Source organism: Hemiscyllium ocellatum, chromosome 1, assembly GCF_020745735.1.
Source record: "Hemiscyllium ocellatum isolate sHemOce1 chromosome 1, sHemOce1.pat.X.cur, whole genome shotgun sequence".
In the NCBI taxonomy this organism is placed as follows: Eukaryota; Metazoa; Chordata; class Chondrichthyes; order Orectolobiformes; family Hemiscylliidae; genus Hemiscyllium; species Hemiscyllium ocellatum.
The window spans coordinates 85,365,117-85,391,046 of NC_083401.1; the positions used below are offsets into that span (position 1 = coordinate 85,365,117).

The 25,930-nt window shown below is 40.1% G+C and overlaps 1 protein-coding gene across 5 annotated transcripts in view; it reads right to left on the reverse strand.

Annotated features, from left to right (window-relative positions):
- fat1a (FAT atypical cadherin 1a) overlaps positions 1–25,930 on the reverse strand; it is a 202,425-nt gene that overhangs the window by 23,894 nt on the left and 152,601 nt on the right. For all 5 annotated transcript variants that reach the window (XM_060823915.1, XM_060823906.1, XM_060823897.1 and 2 more), the window contains exons 14-22: positions 22,821–23,210; positions 19,155–19,369; positions 12,502–12,639; positions 11,437–11,580; positions 7,970–8,167; positions 2,872–3,673; positions 2,314–2,445; positions 2,005–2,162; positions 919–1,381 (exon numbers count right to left, since the gene is read on the reverse strand). In XM_060823915.1, coding sequence (XP_060679898.1) covers positions 919–1,381; positions 2,005–2,162; positions 2,314–2,445; positions 2,872–3,673; positions 7,970–8,167; positions 11,437–11,580; positions 12,502–12,639; positions 19,155–19,369; positions 22,821–23,210 — 2,640 coding nt within the window. The remainder of the gene's footprint in view (positions 1–918; positions 1,382–2,004; positions 2,163–2,313; positions 2,446–2,871; positions 3,674–7,969; positions 8,168–11,436; positions 11,581–12,501; positions 12,640–19,154; positions 19,370–22,820; positions 23,211–25,930) is intronic.

Below are 25,930 nucleotides of genomic sequence, written 5' to 3' on the forward strand. Positions count from 1 at the left end.
TGAGGTACTGCTATATTTAAACAAGCTCAGGGATTAATTAAAGTTCCTTGTTTCCTCTTAGCTACACTATAGTGCTGTAGACAGCATTTCAAGTTTTATTTGGCACGCAAATCTAAAATTTGGCATATTTTATATGGTGTGAAAAAATTAAAATTGATTTACTGATGACAAAATGGAATTCTGCTCTGTGACTATTTAAATTAAATGTTAAAACTCCAATTTAAAATCAGATCTAAAACCAGTGTTTCATACCTTTTTATGTATTCTGACTGTAGAAGACTTCAAGCACAACAAACTTTTTAAACTTTTGAGGTGGTAACTGCTACCATCAGACAGTTCTTAAAAAGGAATTAACAGTCAAGAATCTTTGTGTGAAACCAACCTCTCACTGCAAGATATTTTGTTCTGTCAATTCTTTCAAGTTTGAAAAATAAACAACAGCCAATTGAAACATTCATAAATCCTAAAAACCCAAATACACAGTGAACATCAAACCATATTGAGGGGCACGGGTTACACAAATAAGATCTGCTTGACTTGGATTCGAGGAGACAAGTTAAAAACTATAATTAATCAGCAGAACTAGAGGAACATTTTTCATCTTACAAAATGATAGATCATGTGAAACAGACTCTCAGCAATAGTGGTCAAATCTCCTTCAAAAGATGGGAAAGGCAAGCACTGGGCTAAACTGAGACTTCATTGTTTGACGGACTAGTATAAATGGAGATGGCAAAATTTTAGACAGCACATAGATATGCCACCAAAAAGAGCAACTGAGAAAGAACTCAACTGAACAAATGACCTCCTTCTGTGCTGTAATGAGTTTTTGATAAAAGTGTCAAATACTAGATTTAAAACATTCTGCATCACGCTTTTCATCACTATTGCTTTTGTATTTGTAAGTGATTGACTCACCTCCACTGGGGAGTGGAGAACATGTGCCACTGTTTAGGCATGGAGTGCTCAAGCAGCCTTCTGCCAGAACTAAAGAACATCCAGGAGCCATTTCAACTGATTCCTCCATGACTGCATGAACCTTTTGCTTGCTGTTCAAAGGTAACTCTTGCCCATTTAGCATAATGGACTCCAGGCATCCTCTGAAGCCATTACTAACTTGTGGGCTTCTACCATGTTTTGTGTGTGGCTGTCGGATATGGCCCCCAAAATACAAGAAATTGTCCAAGTTTAGTGTCCGCAGGGTGCCTGGAGCTGTGCCTGCAGCTGTATGGACCCTGTCTAAAACCAGTCTTGCATAATTGCCATCAACTGCCAGTGAAACAGAATGCCATTCGCCATCATTGATTTGAATGCTCTGTACAGAAACAGTGCCTGGACCACTTCCACAGTCAAATTTGTATTGCAGTCTTCCATTGTTAATCTGCAAAACAATATTTGGGAACATCAAGTCAAAATATCTTCTTTCTTGTTTCAAAAACTTGAAAGACAAAAAAAAATGGATTTAGATGATAACACACTAGTTGTACTGTCTGCCACAAATTTAAATAATTTCGCAGTTTAAAAGATCATAACCAACCTAGAGTAGGGCAATTATTTCATAATTAGAGACAATATAAATCAGTTAACAGCAACAAACTATCACTAGCATAAAGAGAAATTGATACTTTCAAATAACACAACAAACTCTGAATAAATACTGCTCTCCCTGATTAAAGTGGAGTGGTTTATAAAATTTGATACAAATATACAAAGAACAGTAATTAATACCTGCAATCTCCAGCAATGCAATTTCAAGATTCATTTTATGAACTTGAACTGCACAAGTGCCTCTCAGAAAAAAAACGCATGACTTACTTTATTTTAATTACTTTTTTTAAGATGGCATGTAAAACTTTTAGATTACAGTAACAGTATCAATATATTTCCATTCCACTGATAAAAAATGTTGAAAATAGCACAGGCTGGAACTTTTCAAGTAAATTAGTCAAATCCTAAGAATAAGCCTCAGTAATTTTTGCCCCCTATTATTTGAACAACATGTACCTCCAGAATGCTGTAATCTGTTCCTCTAGCATACATAACAACTGCATGTGGATGATAAGTCCGTAAGCGCAAAGAGAGTTTCATTTCTTCTTTGTTTTCATTCTCCATGAGGCGATATTTCACATAACTATTACCATTGAATGACAGAGAAGCACCACCTGAAAATGCAAGGCAAAAACACAGACCCAGTCATAATACCAGAAAGCATTAAGTAAATGTAGCAATTACAATGCGAAAACTTTTGCGACAAATATGCGTATTATAACAAAGGAACGTTAGAAATATTTTGAATTTGTGGAAAATCCTTACCAGAACATTGACCATTTTTGGCATTTTGGCACAAACAATTATATTTTTCTTCTTTTGCATCAGGTACACATTCAGTGTCAGAAGAGCAATCATTACCTTCACAGAGCTTAGGTACTGTATGGCATTTGCTGCCTAGAAAAAACACCAAATATACATTATTCAATTTAAAATAAAGTGCATAAGCATTTTCCTACAATGCCATTGGTATAATGATATTACAATACTCACCTTAAACTTATTAATCACAACAATTAGAACTAAGATTTTTCCACTGGGAAAAAAAAACATTCCCCTTTTCTTTGAACATACTTACTTTGTTAATGTGTAACTTGCTCAGGTGACACGATGGAAACTTGTTAAAAAGATATGTCAAGTATACTATAATCTGGGATATTAAAATGCCTTTCAACTTTTTAACAGTAACTGATAACTTTACGAAAAAAAAATTGGTCTTATAGCATCAGAACATAATATTTTCAACATGTTTAAGATATGTCCACTCTATTGGTCCCATCAATCAGAATTACAGAGTTAGCTGATTTATAGTATGCTCCTTACCTTTACACAAGCAGGCAGGGGTTCTGTGGTACCGTGGGGTTACAAAACTTAGCCTAGCAGTGCTGTATGTGGACATGGCATTTGTGTCAATAGTTATCTTCTCTTCACAATACTTCAAAGGGCAGTCCAGGCCAGCACAAAGTTTGTGAATGACTTTCAGTATTCGCACACCCATCATTTCTTCAATGCCTAACACTGAGGCATTCAGCTTGTGGAAAAGAACTTCAGGCAGATGGAAATAATTGCTTGCTTTATTGACTGTAAGGAGAACATCCAAATCTGAAGGTGCTTCAGAAGGCTGCAAGCTAATAACTTGAATATCATGCCTTCGAACACCAAGAATATTTCGCAATGCTCTTTGAAAGTTCCGCCAATAGTCTCCTATAAATTCTTCAGGCGTAATATTTGCAAACTGAATGGCAATAGAGTGGTTGACCTGATTTTCAGTTACTTGTTTAACATGAACAGACACATCGGCAGCAGTTGTGAAACGACCATCAGTTACAGTGACATTCAGGACATATAGTCCAACATCTAAAAGTTTGTGCGCGATCATTTTACCATCGGTGCTGGAAACTGCAAAGGAGTTTCCCATGTCCGATGCAAGACTGTATGCGAGTGTATCATAAACATCTTGATCTGTTGCATGAATCTTTCCAATAACACCACCAGCGTACTCATCTTCAACAGTAGTGATATGGATTTCAAGCGGAAGAATAGCTGGGGGATAAACACTTTCTTCAATAATTTTAATCTTTATAAATGTTGAAGAGCTTAGTGGAGGTCGGCCACTATCTGTTACCTAAAACAAAAGAAACTCAGCTGATAAGATAATCAACTTTTTAAAAAGACCTGCATATCTGCAGTTCCCATTCTGTATATACTTCACAAAACTACATTTAAGAATGCAGAAGGTGGTTTCAAAATATTATCCTTGAAAGACAGCATTTCATTTAGAAACTATGTGGTCCAAACATGCTCACCAAAACAATTGAGAAACTATCTTCCTCAAGGTATGAGAGGAATCACAAAGATTCAATGTACTTACTCTGCACCAACTTCAGGAGTTAGTATATCTCCCCCATTTTCCCCCCATTTTGCATCAATGGTCAGCGTTATTTTGAAATCCTTGCATTTACTGACTTTATGGAAGCAGATCTTCTTTTGCAACAGCACAAAAAATTCTCTCCTACTGTCTGTAATCCAATTAATCTATGCCAGTACATAATCTATTACCCTAAGTGCTTTAATCTAGCTCATGTGGGGGCCGTTATCAAACGCCTTCTGAAAATTTAACTATACGATGTCCAATGGCCCTCCTTTATCAATTTTATTTAACACATCTTCATTTTTCAAATCTATGCTAATTATGCCCAATCAAATCATTATCAGCCAGATGTCTCTTCAGCCCATCTTTCATACTGAATTTCCGCATTTTCCCTACAATTGATACAAGGCTGTTTTCTCTCTCGTTGCACCATCTTAAATAGTGGGGCAACATTTGCTATCTTCCAATCCACAGGAATCATGCTAGAATCTATGGAATTTGTAGGGTAATTACCAAAGTATCTACAAACTCAATGGGTATCTCTAACAAGACTCCTGGAAGAAAACTGTTGGTTCGTGGGAATTCATCATTTTTCAGCCCCATTAACTTCTGCAGTATAATCTTCTCAATGACACTAATTTTCTTCAATTACTCATTCTCCCGGACCACTTGGATCTCTACTGCTGGGACTTTTCTTGCATATTCCTCAGTAAAAACAGGCTCAAAGTAATCATTCAGCTTCTCCACAATTTCTGTATTCCCTACTTGAAATCCTTCTTACTCTGCCTGAGTGCAGCCATATTTGTTTTACCCAATGCTTCTTTTTTACATGAGGTTTTAAAATCATCTTTATGATTTTGTTAGACTGTATTCATATTCTATTCTCCTTGAGATTGAGAAGTACTTGGAGGGGCACAGTAATATGGGGATGAGTCAGCATGGTCTTGTCAAAGGAGCTCATTCCTGAAAAATCTGCTGGAATTCGTTAAGGGGTTACAAGCAAGTTAGGTAAAGGACAGCCAGTGAATGGGATCCATTTGGATTTTCAGAAGGTCTTTGACAAGATGCCACACAGGAGGCTGCTAAATAAGATGAAAGAGCCCATGGTGTTAGGGCTAAGGTAGTGGCATGGATAGAGGATTGGCTGACTAGCAGAAGGCAGACAGTGGGGACAAAGGAGTCTTATTCAGGATGGCAGCCAGTGACTAGTGGAGTTATGCAAAGGTCTGTATTAGGACCACAACTATTCACATTATACATTAACCATCTGGACAAAGAAATTGAGGGATTGTTGCCAAATTTGCAGATGATACAAAGATAGAGGAAGGAACAGTTAGGAAATGGGGAGGCTGCTGAAGGACTTGCACATGCTTGATGACTGGGCAAAGAAGTGGCAGATGGAATACAATGTGGTAAAGTGTGAGGTTGCGTACTTTGGTAGGAGGGAGAGAGGTACACACTATATTCTAAATGGGAAAAGCTTTGGAAATGTGAAGCAAAAGGGGATGTAGGAGCTCCAGTTCATGATTCTCTTCAGATTAACACACAAACTCATTCTGCTTGCATTTGGAATTTTGTGAGCAGTTTTGGCTCCATGTCCAAGGATGAGCTGGCCTTGGAGGGAGTGCAGAGGAGGATTCCAAGATTGATCCTAGGGATAAAGGGCTTGTCATTTAAACAATCAAGAACTCTGGGACTGTACTTGTAGTTTAAAAGTATGAAGGTGTATCTGATGGAACGTTACAGAACACAGACAGGCCTGAACGGATTGGAAATGGAGATGATGTTTCCACTAGTGGAAGGGACTCGGACTTGAGGGTACAGCATCAAAGTGAAGGGGATGCATGAAATAAGGAGGAAATGCTTCAGCCAGAGGGTGGTAAATTTGTGGAACTCATTGCTTCAGATGGCTGTATTAAATTGTGTATTTAATAGAGAGATAAATAGATTTTTAAGAGATAAATAGATTTTTGATTAATAAAGGGATCAAAGGCTTACAGGGAGAAAGCAGGGAAAAGGCGGTAGCCCTGATTGAATGGTGGAGCAGATCTGATGGGCCGAATGGTGTAATTCAGCTCCTCTAGCTTGTGTTTCCTTATTAGCTTCTCAGTTTCCTTTTGGTGTATTAAATGACCTCCCAATCTAGTGACTTTACAGGCCTTTCTTAAAATCTTATGCAACCCAGAACTTTAATGATGGTAGACAGTTTTTTTTCAGTTTTCGAATCTTTAAAAGGAATGTATAATTTTTGTGCAGCATGCAATAGTTCTTTAAAGTCTATCCACCATCTGTGTAAAATGGACAGAAGAGGTCAGAGGAGATATATTGTTGAAAGTAGTGCCCTGGCCAACAAATGGCCTTTGTATTTGTGTGGATGAAGGAAGAGCATGGTCCTTTACAAAATATTTACAAGCTAGTTGTGGCACAGTAGTTAGCACTGCTGCCTCAGCACCAGGGTCCCAGGTTAGATTCCAGCCTTGGGTGACTGTCTGTGTGGAGTTTGCACATTCTCCCCTTGTCTGCGTGGGTTTCCTCCAGGTGCTCCGGTTTCCTCCCACAATCCAAAGATGTGCAGGTCGGGTGAAATGGCCATGCTAAATTGCCCACAGTGTTAGGTGCATTAGTCAGGGATAAATGAAGGGGAATGAGTCTGGGTGGGTTACTCGTCAGAGGGTCGGTGTGGACTTGTCGGGCCAAAGGGCCTGTTTCCACACTGTAGGGAATCTAATCAACTTCCATAATCCCTTTAAAGGCCAACCAGTTTGGTCACTTACTATCTGGAACAAATGAACAGAAGGTGTTTATTTGCATATGTAATTGTAAATAGGCTCCTAGAAACGAAGTAGCACCTTGAATTGCACGTGGTACTGTCGAGTAGAATTGCTGGCTACCCATTTATAGATTTCCCTTGGAAAATGCATCATGACCGCCATGGGCTCATCCTGACATTTCTAACTGCAGAGCAATTTATTAATGTCAGTACTTCTATTTAACCTGACAAAACAAAAACCTTTCCATTCCCTTTAATTTTTTTAAAAAAACTCATTCATTCTGGACTTTCAGGTAAGCATTTCAAAGTATTAACATTTTGCACTGCTGATAAATTATGGTATTTTACGTTTTATCATCAGTTTGAACTGTTCCATTATAAAGCACCATAAGCTACCACCAATTATATTAATTGCATGGAACGTGAAGCTGCCTGAAACCAAACATTCAAACAAATACTGATTTTGATTTTGCTTACTACAAGCAAGAGCAAATTGATGCTGGTTATCTCTGTGAATTTTCCATGAAACATATCCTAACATAGGTGATCTTTTTTCTTAAGAACGTTTCCTCTCTGTCACTGATAACTTTGACCTGTTCCAAAATTTGGCGTGATGGGCACGTTAAAGCAGCTCATTCAAATCATAATTCCACCTACCTTAGACTTGCCATGAGTGCAGGTAGGCAATTCTACCATGAGAGAGATTGAGATGCACAGGAGACTTGGTTCAATATCCTTACCCTTGCACTTTGTTGTTGGGTCACTGGTCTGCAACCAGGACTGGACAGAGGGGTAGGGGTGAGGGGAGATAGCCAACAGTTTACTCAATAGATGGAGATTATCTAACGAGTCTTGGACTGGAAATTAGATCGATGAGGTTCAATTGTAGACTGATACAAGGATCAACACAATTAATTTGCCATTGGGAAATAAGATATGTTCAGTATCACTTTTGACACCAAGTTATTTCCTGATAGGAGAAAATACAGAGAATTCAGGGCACCCTCTTTGCATATTTAATAGTCTATTAAAAAGAGTGGCGGTAACATTGTCTAGGATCTGAATTGGGTATCTTGATCAACTTGTCAAAACGTGAGATCTAATTCCTCATGAACTTTTGCTGTGGGAACAGTAACTTGTAAAATTTAACACCATACTTAGCAATTACAATCTGCTTCAGGTGCAACAAATTAAAACAAAACACTTGCATGGCAATATACATATAGTCACAAAACTGAACCCGGTACAAAGTAAAGTGCAACATTAGATATTTCTTTTACCTGAACTTGCAGTAGATGCATATCTTTAACTTTGTGCTGGAGAGGAGCCGTTGATATGAGAAGACTATGTGAATTTATCTGAAATTCATTCTGTTCATTCCCACTAATGATTCTAAAAGTGAATGGAGGGCCATTGTGAGAGGAATCCCTGTCTATCACTTGAAGCTGTAGCACACTGGATCCAACTGGCTTGTTTTCCTGTAAAATACGGTTTATGTTAAAGAGAGTTATGGTTTCTCCATGTCCCAAACTCTTCGTTACTTATTTTTGCCCGAATCTTGATCATCCTAAATCTCTTGAGAAAGCTGACACATTGATTCCAGACATCATAATAACTTGTATTTTTACTCATCTTAACAAGAAATATTTCAAGGGGCTTCTCAAATTGTAGTAAGGAAAATATGTACAGGAGGCAAAAGAAAAGCAAGTAGTATCAATAGGAAATAGATCTAAGCGATCCCATAACCAAAGTATCAGATCGAAGCTCTGCAATCTTACCACATCCACTCATCAATGCTGGTTGACAACTAATGTACTGAAGAAGGTAGTTACAAAAATATCTTCATCCTCAATGCTGGGGGAGACCAGAATGTTAGTGTAAAAGATGGACTGATGCATTTGCTGCCATTTTCATCAGAGGTGCTGAATGGATGATTTAATTTCGCCTGCTTCAGAGATTTTCAGCATTGCAGAAGCCAATTTTCAACAAAATTGATTCACTCCACACGATATTATGAAACTGTTGGGGGGAGGCGATGGTCAAGTGGTATTATCACTGGACTATTAATCTAGGGCCCCAGGAAATATTCTGGGGACTCGGGTTTGCATCCTGCCACAGCAGATGGTGGAATCTGAATTCAATAAAAGTCTGGGATTAACAGTCTAATGATGACCATGAATCCATTGTCGATTCTCAGAAAAACCATTTTAGGAAAGGAAGCTACCATCCTTACCTGGTCTGTCCCACATACGAAATGCTGGCCTAACCAGTGATGCCCTCAGCCCATGAATGAATAAAAGAAGATTGAAGACAATTGATACTACAAAGGCCATGTGCCCTGACAGAGTTCAGAAATAGCACTGAAGGCTCATCCTCCAGAAATTGATGCACCCTTAGTCAAAGTGCTCCAATACAACTACAACACTGGCACTGAGTCAGTCAATAATATTGAAAGCTGCCCAGATATATTGTGTTCACAAATAAGCAGGACAAATCCAACCCAGCCAATTACTGCTCTGTCAATCTACACTTGATCACCAGTAAAATGATGAAAAGTGTCATCAACAATGCTATCAAGTGACACTTGCATAGTAACAATCCGCTCAGTGACATACAATTTGTGTTCTGCCACTTGGCTCCTCAGTCCAATATGGACAAAAGAGCTGAATTTCAGATTGATATGTGCACAACTGTCTTTGACATCAAAGCAGTAGAGGATAAATGTGGCATCAAGGAACCGTAGCAAAACTGGAGTCAATGGCAATCAGGAGTGGAACTCCCTGCTATGTGAAGTTACTTCGAGCAAGAAAGACTGTTGAGGCTGTTCAAGATCAGTCATCTCAGATCTAGGACATTTCTGCAGCAGATCCTCAGGGTAGTATCCAAGGTCCATTCATCTTCAGTTGTGTCAGCAATGATCTTCCAGCCATCATAATGTCAGAAGTGGAAATGTTCACTCTTGACTACACAATATTCAGTATCTTTTGTAATTCCTCAAATACTGAAGCAGTTTGTGTCCATTTGCAGCAAAGCCTGCACAATAACTAGGCTTGGACTGAAAAGTGGCAAGCAACATTCACACCACACAAGTGCCAAAATGCCCAGCTCTAATGTGAGAGAATCTAACCATTGCACCTTGATGTTCACTGATATTAATATGTCTGAACTATCATTAACAAAATCCTGGATCAGCCATACAAACATCGTGGCCAGAAGAACAGGTCAGATGCTCAGAGTTCTGTGGCTTGTAGCTTAAACCTCTCTCTCCCCAGTACTTTCCCCCATACCTACAAAGCGGAAAATCAGGATTGTGATGGAATATTCCTCACTTGCCTCGATCAGAGCAGTTCCAACATTGCTCAGGCAGCTTGATTCCGGCCAGGATAAAACAGACCATTTAATTGGTATAATATCCACTGCCTTTGACAAACTCATTTCATGACCTGTGGCCTTGACAATGGTGCCCACATCCCATCAAACAACGTGAAGATCAAGTTTTGAATAAATTGGTGTTGATGATGATGGAAGATTATCAAAGACATTGTTGGAATAACAGCACACAGTGATAGCAGAGCCACATGTAAAGCTTTCAGGTATTTAAGGAACTGAGGAAGGGCAGATGCATTTTTGAGAGGGTAGACGTCAGTAAAAGTCTTAACAGACACAGTAAGAATTATAGAATGGGGTTGCACAGGACACTATCTTTACAAAAGGTTTAAGATCTGAATGGGTGTTGTCACTCTCCTAAAGAAAAATAAAAGGTTGATCCCTTCGAACTCCCTTTACAATTTGAAGGTCTTAAGTATATTGATGCTTTTCAAATTAATTTTCAACTGTCCCAGAACTCCACGTATGAATCCCTTCAGTTGGATTTTTGCTCTCACTATGAACACATTTGCCTTTATTCTTGTATTCTATAATACAGAGTTGGCTCTTAGCAAAGACTCAAGTGACGTCCTAGGTAACTGATAAATATAAAATTTTCCTCCCGTTGATATGGATGACCATACCATTCTTCTCCATCACCTAGTTTGGTTGCTCTCATGTAGGTTCCATTTTTAGCAAATTGTGGCCAAGGATCACTTTAGTGGCTTCACTTCCTGCTCCCACACTGTTTCCTCTAGTGTGCCTTAAGAATCTATGGTCCCAGTCATATTTCTCACCTACATGCTGCTCCTTAATGACAGAATAAAAAGTCAAGATTAAGAGGCGATCTGATCAAAGTCTTCAAAGTATTACCAGGATTAGGTAAGGTAGATAAACAATTTCCACTGGTTAGAAATTCTGGAACTCGACAGCACAGTCAGAGAATCAGGGCCAGACCATTTAGGAGGGGTGTTAGGAAGTACTTCTAGATACAAAGGGTAACAGATGTTTGGAGATCTCTTCCACAAATGGCAATGAATACTAAGTCAGTCGGGGGTTTCATGCCTACTCCGCTTCCAATATTAGTTTTCATATGTGCACTGATGACGCGGAGCTCTACTTTCTCACCACCTCCTTCAATTCCTCCATTGCTGATAAACTATTAGTTAGTTTCCTTGATTCTTACATGGCTCATGGGCTTCGCTGGAAGCATCAATGGGTGGCTAAGGGGTGGTCTTTGAGAGCTGAATTCAAAACATCAAATATCTTAAACGTCTTTGTTTAGGATCTAGCAATTTTTGCTTCAACTTAATAATTTACATTTTTTTAAAAAGTTACTCAGGGATTATCAAATCCTATCAAATTAATAGGTTATTCTTACCTGGATGATAACACTGTAGTTTGCCTGTGAGAACATGGGAGGATTATCATTGACATCAGCCACATCAATATTGACTGAAGTCGTATTGAAACGAGGTGAAACACCATTGTCTGAAGCTTGCACTGTCAGCGTATAGCCAGATATCTACACAAGAGAAGGAGATGATGAAAACCAAAGCTACATCTATGTAGAAGAAATATTTTCATACAGCAAGGATTTTTTTCATTTATAAATATTATAAATGAAAATGTCTACTTAAAATCATAATCAAAACTCAGAGGCTGCCATCTTCTCTCACAGAGCCTGATTAAAAATTCTCTTTAAAGAAAAGATGAGCACAGTTTAAATTTTAGTTCCAAGATGGCGTTGCGAGGTTGGCAGCACTCAGCTCCTAATGCCAAGGCTCAACTGCTCATTGGCACCAATGTAACGGAGCCGGTTAACTCTACACCATCTCGTACACTTCCATTGTTCAGCGCAGTGAAAGCTTCTGTGGGTTTTATTCCACGGAGGTGCGGGTTGAAGCCGGGGCCCCATTCAGCCCCAGGCCAGAGAGGCTTCAGCATCAGCGATGGAGGAGCCTGGACCCAATGACTGATGAGCTGGAGCATCTGGAGTAGCGTCGCATGGGGAACAGGAGGTATGAGACCAGTCCCATGGGTCCAGCTAGGATGCAGAGGTTGTGTGAGTTGAGGTAATGGTGGAGGCGGGCCTGTAACAGAGACCCCAGAGCCAGTCATAGAGACCGAAGTCAAGCAGCGAGCAGGAGGAGCAGCAGAGGCTAACAGGAGGAGGGAAAGATTAATTCTATTACAATAAAATCTTGAATTACATTCAGTGTCTCAAGATGGCACCACAGCAGGGTGCCACCTTGCGTTTTGCAAACAAAAAACACTTTTCACTGTAATTTATATACGTGATCATAATTCAAACTCTTAAATCGCTTTAGTTGCATATACAGAAGCTTTGGTTCTTTATTAATGGATCAGCAGCTTATCACGGAAAGCAATAAAATTGACAAATGTAAAATTTATTCAATTGCAAGGTTACTTCTTATCTACTCACTTTTTCTCTGTCTAAATGTTGTGCTACTTTTATTTCTCCATTGGCATTATCAATAGTAAATGGGTTTCCTTGATTCCCATGAATAATAGAATAATGAATCTGGTTGTTTGATGGACCATCTGAATCATCAGCCACCACCTGCAGCAAACAGTAAAATCATTAGGGTTACACTGCATTCGAGTTTCAGATTTAACTGCGTAATTAGTACGAGGGGTAAAGCTGGTTTTCAACTGATGATTATAATAAACTCATTGACATTTCAGTATTGAATTATTGAAAAAAACATCATTATTTTGCATCCAAACCAATAAATAGCAAACCGTGGGATTTCAGTTATTAAAAAAAGCATTAAGCAACTTCACCTATTGATCTGCAATTATATGGCTTGTTCTCAAACTGTTCTCTCAACTAATTTAAAAAAGAATATTTCAATTTTAAAAAAGCTTTCCTCTTGCAAACAAAGATAATCTTCTGCTCACATAACTCTTTGCAACTGTGGTCTCTAATGAACTGAACTCAATGAAAAATTTCTCCACATTCTAATTGTTGGCCTCCACATTCCCACCTTCCACAAACTACAGGTATTGTACAAAGTCATATCACACACATCAGTTACACTAAAATATAAATCCTCATTAATTTGATCCAATCCAAATTTCATTATCAATGTAATCCTGACGTTCAAGAGTGTCTCTTGCTATAGAGAGGATATTGTGAAACTTGAGGGGGGTTCAAAAAGATTTACAAGGATGTTGCCAGGGTTGGAGGGCTTGAGCTTTCAGGAGAGGCTGAATAGGCTGGGGTTATTTTCCCTGGAGTGTTGGAGGCTGAGGGGTGACCTTATAGAGGTTTATAAAATCATGAGGGACCTGGATGGGGTAAACAGACAAGGTCTTTTCCTGGGGTGGGGGAGTCCAAACTAGACAGCATGGAGACAGAGATGTAAAACATGGAAACTGACCCTTCCATCCAACTCATCCATGCTGACCAGATATCCCAATTCAATCTACTCCCACCTGCCAGCACCTGGCCCATATCCCTCAAAACCCTTCCTATTCATGTACCCATTCAGATGCCTTTTGAATATTGCAGTTGTACTCATGTCCCCTTTTTAACCTCCTGAATTCTCTCAAGTATACTCCTGCCGCCTGTATACTCTAAGGATTCCCTCGATCTATCCTGTCTATACCCGACATATGCTTCCTTCTTTTTCTTAACCAAACCCTCAATTTCTTTAGTCATCCAGCATTCCCTATACCCACCAGCCTTTCCTTTCACCTTAACAGGAATATATTTTCTCTGGATTCTCGATATCTCATTCATGAAGGTTTCATATTTTCCAGCCGACCCTTTACCTGCGAACATCTGCACCCAATCAACTTTTGAAAGCTCTTGCCCAATACCATCAAAATTAGCCTTCCTCCAATTTAGAACGTCAACTTTTAGATCTGGTTTATCCTTTTCCATCACTATTTTAAAACTAATAGAATTATGGTTGCTGGCCCCAAAGTGCTCCCCCACTGACACCTCAGTCACCTGCCGTGCCTTATTTCCCAAGAGTAGGTCAAGTTTTGAAACTTCTCTCGGAGGTACATCCACCTACTGAATCAAAAGATTTTCTTGTACACACTTAACAAATTCCTCTCCATCTGAATCCTTAACATTGTGGCAGTCCCAGTCGATGTTTGGAAAGTTACTGTAACCACCCTATTATTCTTACAGATAAATAAGATCTCATTACAAATTTGTTTCCCAATTTCCCTCTGACTATTAGAGGGTCTACAATACAAACCCAATAAGGTGATCATCCCTTTCTTATTTCTCAGTTCCACCCAAATAACTTCCCTGGATATATTTCCAGGAATATCCTCCCACAGTACAGCTGTAATCCCTTATCAAAAACGCCACTCCCCCTCATCTCTTGCCTCCCTTTTTGTCCTTCCTGTAGCATTTGTATCCCGGAACATTAAGTTGCCAGTCCTGTCTATCCCTGAGCCACATTTCTGTAATTGCTATGATATCCCAGTCCCATGTTCCTAACCATGCCGAGTTCATTCACGTTCCCTGTTAGGCCTCATGCATTGAAATAAACGCAGTTTAATTTGTCAATGCTATCTTGTTCTCTGCTTTTTGTCCCTGCCTGCCCTGACTGTTTGACCTGCTTTTGTTCTCAACTGTACCAGTCTCAGGTTGCAATCTTTCCTCCCTATCTCCCTGGGTCCCACACCCACCCACCTTACTAGTTTAAATCCTCCGGAGCAGCTCTAGCAAATCTCCCTGCCAGTATATTAGTCCCCTTCCAATTTAGGTGCAATCTGTCCTTCTTGTACAGGTCACTTCTACCCCAAAACAGACATCCTTGTAAATCTTTTCTGAATCCTTTCAAGTTTCACATCTTTCCAATAGGAAGGAGACCAGAATCGTATGCATATTCCAACAGTGGCCTAACCAATGTCCTGTACAGCCGCAACATGACCTCCCAACTCCTGTACTCAATACTCTGACCAATAAAGGAAAGCATACCAAACGCCTTCTTCACTATCCTATCTACCTATGACTCCACTTTCAAGGAGGTAAGAACCTGCACTCCAAGGTCTCTTTGTTCAGCAATACTCCCTAGGACCTTACCATTAAGTGTATGAGTCCAGCTAAGATTTGCTTTCCCAAAATGCAGCACTTAACATTTATCTAAATTAAACTCCAGCTGCCACTCCTGGAGGTAACCTTCTTCACTGTCCACTAAACCTCCAATTTTGGTGTCACCTGCAAACTTACTAACACTATCTCTTTTATATAAATGATTTGGATGTAAGCATATACGATCAAGGTAGTCGACCCAGCATTTGATCCTTGTGGCACTCCACTGGTCACAGGCCTCCAGTCTGAAAAACAACCCTCCACCACCCTCTGTCTTCTACCTTTGTGCCAGTTCTTTATCCAAATGGCGAGTTCTCCCTGTATTCCATGAGATCTAACCTTGCTGACCAGTCTCCCATGGGGAACCTTGTTGAATATCTTACTGAAGTCCACATAAATCACATTTACTGCTCTGCCCTCATCAATCCTCTTTGTTACTTCTTCAAAAAAACTCAATCAAGTTTGTGAGACATGATTTCCCACACAATTGATTATCCCCAATCAATCCTTGTCTTTCAAATACCTGTTCATCCTATCCCTCCGGATTCTCTCCAACAACTTGCCCACCACCGACATCAGGCTCACCGGTTTATAGTTACCTGGCTTGTCCTTACCACCTTTCTTAAACAGTGACATCACGTTAGCCAATCTCCAGTCTTCCGGCACCTCACCTGTGACTATCGATGATACAAATATCTCCGTAAGGGGCCCAGCAATCACTTCCTTAGCTTCCCACAGAGTTCTAGGGTACACCTGATCTGATCCTGGGAATTTATCCACTTTTATGCACTTTAAGTCATCCACCACTTCCTCTTCTGTAATATGGACATTTTTCAAGATGTCACCATCTATTTCCTTACATTCTATATCTTCCATGTCCTTTTCCACAGTAAATACTAATGCAAAATACTCATTTAGTATCTGCTCCATCTCCTGCGGCTCCACACAAAGGCCGCCTTGCTGATCTTTGAGGAGCCCCATTCTCTTCCTAATTACCTTTTGTCCTTAATGTATTTGTAAAAACCTTTGGTTTCTCCTTTGTGGGGTAGAAGTGACCTGTACAAGAAGGATGGATTACACCTAAATTGGAAGGGGATTAATATACTGGCAGAGAGATTTGCTAGAACTGCTCAGGAAGATTTAGATTAGATTAGACTTAGATTAGACTTACAGTGTGGAAACAGGCCCTTCGGCCCAACAAGTCCACACCGACCCGCCGAAGCGCAACCCACCCATACCCCTACATTTACCCCTTACCTAACACTACGGGCAATTTAGCTTGGCCAATTCACCTGACCCGCACATCTTTGGACTGTGGGAGGAAACCGGAGCACCCGGAGGAAACCCACGCAGACACGGGGAGAACGTGCAAACTCCACACAGTCAGTCGCCTGAGTCGGGAATTGAACCCGGGTCTACAGGCGCTGTGAGGCAGCAGTGCTAACCACTGTGCCACCGTGCCGCCCACTCAAACTCACACATTTAAACTCGTGTGGTGGGGGGGGTGGGGGCAGAATTGTAGTCTATTTGAAAGTGGAGTCGCAGGTAGATAGGATAGTGAAGGCTGCATTTGGTATGCTTTCCTTTATTGGTATTGAGTACAGGAGTTGCAAGGTCATGTTGCTGCTGTACAAGACATTGATTAGGCCACTGTTGGAATATTGCATGCAATTCTGGTCTCCTTCCTATCAGAAAGATGCTGTGAAACTTGCAAGGGTTCAGAAAAGATTTACAAGGATGTTGCCCAGGGTTGGAGGATTTGAGCCATAGGGCGACGTTAAATAGACTCGGGCTGTTTTCCCTGGAGCGTAGGAGGCTGAGGGGTGACCTTATAAAAGGTCTACAAAATCATGAGGGGCATGGATAGGATAAATAGACAAGGTCTCTTCCTTGGGGTGGGGTGTCTAGAACTAGAGGGCATAGGTTTAGAGTGAGATGGGGAAGATATAAAAGAGACCTAAGAGGCAACTTTTTCACTCAGAGGGTGGTATGTGTATAGAATGAGCTGCCAGAGGAAGTGGAGGAGACTGGTACAATTAAAATATTCAAAAAGGCATCTAGATGGGTATATGACTGGGAGGGGCTTAGAATGGCATGGCAAAGGGGACTAGATATATCTTGGGTATCTTGTTGGCCTGGATGAGTTGGACCGAAGGGTCTGTTTCTGTGCTGTAAATTTCTATGACTCTAGGTAGTCACAGCAGAGTTTAGAAGACTCTCCCAACAGTACAGTCCCTACATTCCCCTCTGTCAATGAGTGTCTTGAACCAAAACCTGAGGCACAGTGAATCTCAGGTTAAATTCACCAGTCTATTCTATTTCAGGAGAACGAATGTCTATGGTAAGTTTTCTGAGACGATGACAACTGTCAGATCATAGAGTCATACAGAATGGAAACAGACCCTTTGGTTCAATTAGTCCACGCTAAACATGTTTCCATGCCAAACTAGTGCCACTTGCCTGCGTTTGGCCCATATCTCTCCAAATATTTCTTTTTCTACTTAGCCACAAGTTTTTTAAATCTCCTGAAGCTGCTGACATGTTTACCCTGGATCACACTGACATCAATATAACTTAGAATCACAACACATCACTGCCCTATCATTTTCCTTGTGTTAATTTATCATCCCTAATTAAATTATACATCAAAGCATTTTTGTTATCAGTATTGCTGCATCCATCTTAGGTAGACACCTGTATTACCTTAGGCACGACTGTGGGATCCATCATGACACCTTAGTGCACTGGAATACTATGCAGTGCAAGGTGTATATTTTAAATACAAATGTCAACGATTAAGTTATTTCCAAAGAATAGACCAATTTCACAATTTCTTACTGCTCACATTCACTTTGAATACAAAAACCTCAATGTAAGAACAAAATACTTAAAACTGTAAAAAAAATAGTTGGGAACAATTCAAACAATCAATTGAAACATGTGGCTATTGAAATACAAGCAAATTCTGAATGAGAAACAGGGCATTCAATCTATGAAGACTGCTGCAGAGACAACAGAATAGATTTATGGAACTCTACAGTGTAGACGCAAGCCATTTGACCATCAAGCCACACTGACCTTTCAAAGAGCCCCCTACCGTATTCTTGTAACCCAGCATTTCCCATGCCTATTCCCCCAACCTGCACTACCCTGGACACTACAGGCATTTTAGCATGGCCAATCCATCTAACCTGTATATCTTTGGACCGTGGGAGGAAACTAGAGCACCCGGAGGAGACCCAGGCAGACACGGGGAGAATGTGCTAACTTCACAGACAGGCGCCGGAGGCTGGAATCAAACCTGAGTCCCAGCACTGTGAGGCAGCAATGATAATCACTGAGCAACTGTGCCACGACGGATGAAACTACGAAGAATTACCCTCTGACGTATCTGTTACTCTATCTTAAGTAACTGGATCACTTGCAAAATGTAAGTAGTAAAATTGTTACATATTCTCCAAGTCTGAGTCCCTTTTATTTTTATTGACCAATTTCTTATTGAAAATCTGAAGAAATGATCTCAAGACATCAATCTTAATTAGAAATTAATTTCACAATAGGCAGCTATTGTGGAGAAGGATAAAAGTTTACTTTTCCAGTCTCATCTTATTTAAATATTGTCTATTAAAATACTTTCTCTTCCATCACCCAAATATTTTGTTAACTCTTTCTCAACCATATATTTTTTCCTGCATGTCAAACCTCACACTTTCCACCAATGTAAACATATTCATAACTTCATAAATAGTGAAAAACACACTGAATAACGATCAAGAAAATCTGGGTGATCAGTGTCCTGAAGATATGAAACTGAGGCAAATGAATTGGGTTATTCAAAAGGCAATAGACAGTAAATCTCAGAATTAATGTCACAGAAAATTCAATTTAGATGCGCCAAATAATCATTTAATAACTCTGACTTTAAAGATCTGTCTTGTTAGGTCCTTCTTTTCTCATAATGCTGTTTATCAGCACTCTTAATTGATGAAGAAAAACAAGTACAGTGTTAAACATACTGTGACAACCAGCTGTCCCAGGGGAGCATCTTCACTTATCACTGCCATGTATACATCCTGGCTAAATTTAGGAGTGTTGTCATTAACGTCCGTCACATTGATATTCACTGTCGCTACATCATTAAGTGAAGGTGTTCCACCATCCGTAACTTCAACAGTCAAGTAATATTCATGCGATGTCTCAAAGTCCAGGTTTTTAATAACAAAAATGGCACCTGATGAAAAAAAAAGAGAAAGTGAGGACAGTAGATGCTGAAGATTCAGAGTCGAAAAGCGTGGCATTGGAAAAAGCACAACAGCTCAGGCAGTGCCCAAGGAGCAGGAGGGTCGATGTTTCAGGCATAAGCCCCTCATCAGGAATGTCCTGTACTCCCGAGCTGCTGCACTTTTTCCAGCCCACACCTTTCAAATCTGATGAAAATAATTGCATATTGTCAGAAACAATATGAAAGTTTCACACGATACAGTGTGCACAACTTCTTTTAAATGTTAACCTGTTCTTTACACTGCAATTATGAGCAATGTGAGCAGTCTTATATTCTTCATATTGTTATACTGATTGTACCTTTTATACTGCTTTGAATTCTTCTCATATGAATTCTGAGAGCTCCTGGTAGATGAGCACTTAATTATTCATATATGCTTAATTGAAAACATATACATATGTGGTGAGATATAAATCAAAACTACTATATAAGGATTGGTATTGTGAACTGACAGCATAAATTGAAAAGGGAAATAGGAACAGTTATTAGATTAGTGTTACTAGTTGTGACCAGAAGCCAAGTGTAGATTAATAAAGTTTGGACTTATATCGAAATGGATTTAAGGATCAAGTCTGGAAAAACATTATGTATGTAGGAAAAAAGTAAGAATGGGTTATTTAGGTTATCCTGTTAGGGTCAATCCATTGTCATTGACAAATGAAATATCAACATCCAACCAAGACAGTAATATTAGAGAATATATCATCAGCCCTTGTTAGAGGGGATAAAAGGAAAGAACTTTGAAAAGTCCTGTTGCACCAATCGCTGAAGGTGAGCAAGCAGCTGCAGCAAGCAGTCAAGGCAGATGGTATGTTTACCTTCATAGTGAGAGAATTGGAGAGCAGGAGCAGGGATGTCTTGCAATGACACAGGGCCTTGGTGAGACCACACCTGTGCAGTTCTGGTCTCCTTATGGAGGAAGATATTTTTGCGATATAGGGAGCACAGTAAAGGTTTATTAAATTGATTCCTAGCATGGCATGAGAGGTGTATGAGGAGGTTGAATCGATTAGGTATATATCCTGACATCCTGAAGAATTGTGGGGGGAGGGGGAATCCCTTAGAAACCTATAACATTTTAGGTTTACCCCTATCCTACTTAGACAGGGTAGATAGAGGAAGGATGTCTCCACTGGTAGGAGCACTCAGAACCAGGGGTTATAGTTGAAGGATACAAGGTATCATGACTGATGCAAAGATAAGGCAGAAGCATCCTCAGCAATCTTCAGCCAGAAGGACCAAGTGGGTGATCCATCTCAGTCTCTTCCAGTAGTCCCTAGCATTCAGCCAAATCAATTCCCTTTATGTCATAACAAGAAACAGTTGGAACCACTGGAAACTGTAAAGATTATGGGGAATGACAACATTCTGGCAATAGTACTGAAGACTTGTACTCTAGATTTACTGCACTCCTCACCAAGCACTTGCAGTACACAGTTACAATACTTGCATCTACCCAACAATGTGGAAAATTGCCTAGGCATGTATTGTACCTAAAAAGCAGGACAAATCCAACCCAGTTACTTACATCCCCATCAGTCTAACCTCAAACATCAAAGTAATGGAAGGTATTCCTCAACAGTGCTATCAAGCAGTAACTTGCTCAGTGACGCCCAGTTTGGGTTCCACAAGGTCACTCAGTTCCTGATATCATTACAGCCTTGGTTCAAACATGCACAAAAGAGTCAAAAAGTGTGGTGCCGGAAAAGCACAGCAGATCAGGCAGCATACAAGGAGCAGGAGACTTGACATTTCGGGCATAATTCAGGAGAGCTGAATTCCAGAGGTGAAGTAAGAGCGACAGCCCTTACATAAAAGTCATGTTTGACCCTGTATGGAACAAGGAGTAAAACTGGAATTAACGTAAGCCATGGGTAAAACTCTCCAATGGCTGAGTCATACCTGGCACATAGGAAGCAAGTGGTGGTTGTTGGAGGTCAGCCATCTCAGCTTCAGGACAGGTGGGAGCCCTCAGGGCTACTCCTCTGGCCATCTTCAGCTCCTTCAACAATGCCATCAGGGTCATTAGCGGGGATGTTTGCCAATGAGTGCACAATGTTCAGCACCATTCATGACTGCTCAGATACTGAAGCAGACTGTGTCCAAATGCAACACGATCTGGACAATATTCAGGCTTAGGCTAACAAGTAGCAAGTAACATATGCACCACACAAATACCAGACAATGACCATCTCCAATGAGAGAGAATCTAACCATCACCCCTTGACATTCAATGGTGTTACCATTACTGAATTCTCCACTCTCAACATCCCAGGGGTTACTGGTAATCAGAAACTCAACTGGATTTGCCATTTAACAGTGGCTACAAGAGCCAGTCAAAGGCTTGGAACACTGCAGTGAGTAACTCACCTCTTGACTCCCCAAAAGCCTGTCCACCATCTATGAAGCACAAGCCAGTAATAGGATGGAATAATCCCCACTTGTCTGGGCAACACTAAAGAAGATTTACACGATGCAGTATAAAGCAGTTTGCTCGATTGGCACCACATCCGCAAGCAACTACACCCTCTACCGTCAGCACCCCGTTGCAGAAATGTGCAAAAGTCTAAACCATCTACAAGATGCACTGCAGAAGTTCCCCAAAGATCCTTCCATCTAAAAGGATAAAGGCAGCAGATATATCAGAACATCAGTATCTGCAAGTTCTCTTCCAAGCCACTCACCATCCTGACTTAGAAATATATTGCCATTCCTCCACTATCACTGGGTCAACAATCCTGGAATTCCACCTTGAAGGGCACTGTGGCTCTACGTAGACTACAGATTACATCAGTTCGAGAAGGCAACTCACCAGCACCTTCTCAAGGGCAGCCAGGGACGGGCAATAAATGCTGGCCAGCCAGTGAATACATTTGTTTTAAATTTTAGAACTGAAACAAGGAGATATGTCTTCACTGAGTGGCAGGTCGATGGAATCCCCTACCAAGAAAGCAGTGGAGGCTGAACCATTGTGTGATTTCAAGGAAGAGTTGGATATAGCATTTGGGGCTCAAGGGATTAAAGAACATTGGGGGAAAGCAGGAACAGGCTTGTCGGTTATTAGGTATCATCATAACAAATGGTGCCGAAGGGCCGAATGGACTACTCCTGCTCTGTTTCTCAAAGCTTGCTGCACAGATTTCAAGATACAAGTTCAGAAAACAAAAATGAGTCATGAACCATTGGAAGTCAGTGGGAGGCAGAAGAATCTACATTAGGAATATACTGTCATCATTTGTTAAGTATAGCTTTTGTTACTGAATAAGTTGACCTGATATCACTATATTGTGTGCGTCCTTGTCCAAAATGTGCTCTGATATCTGACCCTCACAAGAAGCAGTGTTTTGTCCCTCAGAAATTGACTCTCACACTTTGCTTCAATTATTGTATGCTCAAGTACCTGTATTTGCATTTATGCTAAACTTTCCATGTTCATTGCCACTAATGATGGAATATGTGATCTCTGTGTTGGCTTCAACATCCTTGCTGGCTGCAAACACCTGAAGAACCTCAGTTCCTAAAGGAGTATCCTCCGAAAGTGTGGCCAGGTACTCTCTGTGTTCAAACACAGGTGGGTTATCGTTGATATCGAGGACAGAAACCAAAAGTGTAGAAACTGATGACAGTTTTTTGAGTGTGCCTTGATCAGTGGCTTTCACAATAACAGTGTATGAAGCATGGAGTTCTCGGTCGAGAGGTTTCTCCAGACTAATAATTCCAGATAGCTCATCAATTGAGAAGTGATCTTCTGCAGAATCCACAAGCGAATAAAGTACCTTACGATTCAAGCCTAGGTTTTAAAATTGAGAAAGAAAACAATTCAATTAATATAATTTTAACATTAACTTTGGTTCCAAACAAGCAAATAGTTTCAGTAAATGTACTGAAATAACAAATTTAATCTCATGTTTTGGAAAAGAAAATATCATTGGCAAGTCAAGAATTCTTAACACAAATTGCACAATAGTACTGCCTTTTTAAGTGATACAGCATCTGAAAGATTTTTAATGGCACCTTTTCCCTGCTCAACTTATCCATTCCTGACTGGATTAAACTAGGAAATAGAATGCAGTATTAGCAAACATTTAAAAGTAGAACAGACATCTTTAACTTTAAATATCTTTTATCAAAAAGTAATGCAGGAAACATGTTTTAAAACATTTTACCTTATGCATTAACTCAGCTATCTTTAATAAAATCACAATAAATCAATAATTTGAACAACAACCACAAATATTAAGAACTGCAGGTGCTGGAAATCTGAAACTAAAGCAGCAAGTGCTGGGGAAACTCAAGAAGTCCGGCACCATATGTAGAGAGAAAACAAATTAACATTTTTTGAGTCCAGTGACACTTATTAAAACTGAGAATCGCTGGGAAAAGATGGTATTTATGATGACGACAGGGTAGAAAGAATGAATAGAGTACACGAAAATGGGGCCCTGCAACAGAGAGAGAAAGAGAGACAGCAACAGTGAGTGAGAGAGAAAGAAAGCGATACACATACAAAGAGACTGCTGATAAAGTCTGAACATGCTGACGTTGCATAAACTATAACCATTCTATCTATTGTGTAAAGAATACCTCTATTCTTCTTCCCACGTGGCTATGCACTTGTGACTGGCTCATTGCTTTCAATTAATCCATCAAACCATTTCAGAAGATTGCTTAGAGAATATTTTCAACCTTTATTCCCTCCCAATTATCATTACTCTACTCTGCTCAGGTTTCAACACCAGGTGAACTATTTGAAGTAGACTCTGCCAACACATGTATGATCAGAGTCCCAGATGGAAAATGTACAGAGATGCTAATTGCACAAGTTCCATACAAAATCTCTTTTCTTCTCCTGCTGCTGAATGGAAACACAGCTCTGCATTTCTGAAGGAGTCATGATTGGAATGGTCTCTCAGAAATGCAGAGCTCTTGCAATGTAGAGACAAGGAGGAGTAGAGTGGTAATCTGTACAAGATTGTCACTTTGTGGAAAATCCAGACCAATAATTTGGGACCGAATTAACAGTCACTTGGACAAATATAATTTAATTTGTGAGAGCCAATTTCTTAGGGGAAAAGCAAGTTTAAAGTGTTGGAGAGTTTACAGAGAGGGTTGGTGAGCGGAAGCTGTTGATGTATTGTACGCAGACTTTCAAAATGGTGCTAGACATGGTACCGCGCAATAAAAGTTATAATCCATGGAATGAAAGGAACATGAAATCCTTAAAGTGAAAGTAAAAACCCAAATGTAAAACTGACTGAATAACAGGAAACAGAGTAATAGCTAACGGGAATTTTTAGGCGTAGGAAGGTTTGTAGTGAAGGCCCCCAGGGTTTAGTACCGGGACTTTTGCTTTTCCTGATTTATATAAAAGTGATCTAGATTTTGTATGATATGGAATAACATCAAAATTCACAGATTACACAAGTAAGTATTGACAAGTTGGAGGTGTATGCAGACAGGGGGCAGATGAAATTTAATGTAGACAAGTATGAGGTGATACATTGTGAACAAAAGGATTAGATACAGTATAATAAAAAGTACAATTCTACAGGCTGTGCAGAAGCAGAGAGACATAGATGTCTATGTACATAAGTCAAAGATGACAGGAGAGGTGCAGAACTATTAATAAAGCATATATTATTCTAGGCTTCAATAACAGGTGCAGAGAGTATAAGAGCAGGGAGATTATTAGATTACCTACGGTGTGGAAACAGGCCCTTCGGCCCAACCAGTCCACACCGACCCTCCAAAAAGTAACCCACCCAGACCCATTTCCCTCTGACTAATGCACCTAACAACATGGGCAATTTAGCATGGCCAATTCATCTGACCTGCACATCTTTGGACTGTGGGAGGAAACTGGAGCACCCAGAGGAAACCTATGCAGACACAGGGAGGATGTGCAAACTCCACACAGTTAGTCGCTAGAGGCTGGAATCGAACCAGGGACCCTGCTGCTGTGAGGCAGCAGTGCTAACCACTGAGCCGCCTATTATGAAGAATCTAAATAAGACTAAAGCTGGAGTTGGACAGAGTCCTGAAGCCAACACTTTAGGAACGATTAAAAACACCGTTTAAGACAATGCAGAAGTGATTTAGAAGAATGGATCCAGGGATGAGACGATCAGATTGATCGAAAAAGTTGCAGCACGGAAGGCTCAGGGGAGATATGAAGTTTTCAAAATCCACAAGAGGCCTCAACTGAATAGATAGGGAGAAGCTACTCTTGTGGATAAAAAGTTTATGAACAAGAGAGCACGGATTTTAAAGCATTTTGCAAAAACAGAAGTAAATGTGATGTGAGAAAGAGAGTTCTCACACAGTGAACTGTGTGCCTTTGGAATGCACTGCCTAAGTGTGTGGTTGAGGGTGATTCAATGAATGTATTCAAGAGGGCAATACATGATCATGGGGAAAATGCAGGAAAATAGTACCAAGTCTTGATGTGTATTTGGAAAGTGTGCAGACACCAGACTAAATCCTCCTCCTGCATGATGAGGATTTTGCAAA